This window comes from Mirounga leonina, unplaced genomic scaffold (assembly GCF_011800145.1).
Source record: "Mirounga leonina isolate KUSES-001 unplaced genomic scaffold, KU_Mleo_1.0 Mir_150, whole genome shotgun sequence".
NCBI lineage: Eukaryota > Metazoa > Chordata > Mammalia > Carnivora > Phocidae > Mirounga > Mirounga leonina.
The window spans coordinates 8,664,849-8,666,708 of NW_023270374.1; the positions used below are offsets into that span (position 1 = coordinate 8,664,849).

The 1,860-nt window shown below is 42.9% G+C and overlaps 1 protein-coding gene across 1 annotated transcript; it reads right to left on the reverse strand.

The window, feature by feature from the left end:
- Positions 1–507: 507 nt before the first annotated feature.
- Positions 508–1,575, reverse strand: LOC118011090 (60S ribosomal protein L23a-like). Its single transcript, XM_035005652.1, has one exon. It carries the CDS (start codon positions 823–825, stop codon positions 562–564), a length of 264 nt encoding a protein of 87 aa, XP_034861543.1. The 5' UTR covers positions 826–1,575; the 3' UTR covers positions 508–561.
- Between the last annotated feature and the right edge of the window lie 285 nt (positions 1,576–1,860).

The following is a 1,860-nucleotide window of genomic DNA, read 5'->3' on the forward strand; positions in this document are numbered from 1 at the left end:
ACTACATGAGACTATGCTCATGGACTCTGTGGGTCAAGAATTCAGTCAAGAGTATGGCTGGGTGATTCTTCTACTCCTGGAGCGACTGCAGTCACTTAGTGGGACTCAGCTGATGGATGGACTGATCTAGAGGATCCAAACAGCTTCGCTCACATTTTTGGTGGTAGGAGGATCTAAAGGACTGAGCTCACGTGAGACTGGCACCTGGAGCATCCATGCATGGTGCTTCCAGCCTGGTGGTCTCCAGGTAGTTGGATTTCTTACTTAGGGGCCAGGTTCCCCCAGACCATATGTCTCAAGGAAATTAGGAGGAAACTTCATGACATTTTTGGACCTAGCCGGGAAAGTCATACAACAAAACCTTCAGCAATTTCTTGTTGGTTAACAAGGAAGTCATAAGGCCAGCCTAGATACAAGGAGAAAGAAATTGGATTCTATTTCTTGGTGTGGGAATAGCAAATTCACATAGTAGAAAGCTTGTGGGAAGGGAGATACTATTATAGCCATTTTTTTTTTAATGGTGAAAAAATTTGTACTTAGAATTAGCCAGCTGGACTCAGTTTAGATGATCCCACTTTTGTTGGCAACATCCAAAGCACCAGAGTCAGGAGCTAGTTGAAAATAAGCCTTATTCTCTTCATCAGGCTTGATCAGGGTGTTGATCTTGACCACATCAATGTCATAGAGCTTCTTCATAGCCTGTTTGATGTGGCGCTTGTTGGTTTTGACATCTACAACGAATAGAAGTGTGTCATTGTCTTCTGTCTTCTTCATGGCCAACTCGGTGGTCAGGGGGCTTGATGATGGCATGGGGGTCAAACTCATTTCTCCTGGGGGCGCTCTTCTGAGGATACTTGGGCTGCGTTCAGAGCCACAGTGTCTTAGGCTGTCAAAAGGTGGGTGATATGAAGATCTTCTTTATGACTATCTTCAAAAATACAATCTTCTAGAAAAAGAAAGAAAAAACACAGAGGTGGAGGGAAAGACTTTATAGAACTAAAGGTAAGAAAGACAGGCAGAAGGTAGCAAGTAGGAGGAAGACAATGGAGACCTCTGTAGGCAGAGTAAATACTTTTGCAAAGGCCCTGTGGTGAAGAGGAATTTGCCAAGTTTGAGGAACAAAACAAAACAAAAAACAGCTGGAGCTGAAGTGTGCAGAGTGAGGGAAAGGGTGAGTTTCAAAGATAGTATCTTTGAGTTTCAAGGGTAGTATCTTGCAAGCCATGTTAAGTCATCCAAATGCTCTAAGAGCAGTGGGAACAAGATGTTTAAGCAGAGAGTAACATGATCGGAGGCCTTGAATGGATCTTTCTGAATGAGTTGGAGGGGTCAAGTCTGGGCCAGTTAGGAAATGGTTGCAGTGTCCATGCTGATGATGAGGGTGGCCTGAATTAATATGGCAGCAAAGAAGTAGACAGATTCGATTTTCATTTAGGGATGTAATTGAGAGATCTTGCTGTGAATTGAACATGGAGAGGGTAAGGATTGTGAGATGTATTGGTTTCCTACAGCTGCTGTAACAAACGTGGAAATTGAAATAAAATGGAGTCAGTTATGTCAAGGGGTCTTAAGAGCCAGGAGGCAATTAAGGAAATGGGCCCTTTGTACGTTCTCACTGGGTAGAACCATGAACTTTTGAACTGGTCCAAATCCCAAATATTCCAAGGACTCTGCAACTTGCTACAGTAACAGACTTTTGCTTCGTGATGGCCTTAGCAACTATTTATGTCTACCAAGATGTTTTGTGCCACCAACACCAATCAAGATCTTTATAAAGAATCTATAGAAGCATTCCATTTTGTCTTTAAAAACTCCTGGCTTTTGTTCTCTAGTGGGACACAATGTGGGTTACTACCTGAA

What these genes read in the sequence shown, in the direction of transcription:
- LOC118011090 (XM_035005652.1), bottom strand. Translation starts at nt 825, where the DNA reads ATGAGTTTGACCCCCATGCCATCATCAAGCCCCCTGACCACCGAGTTG.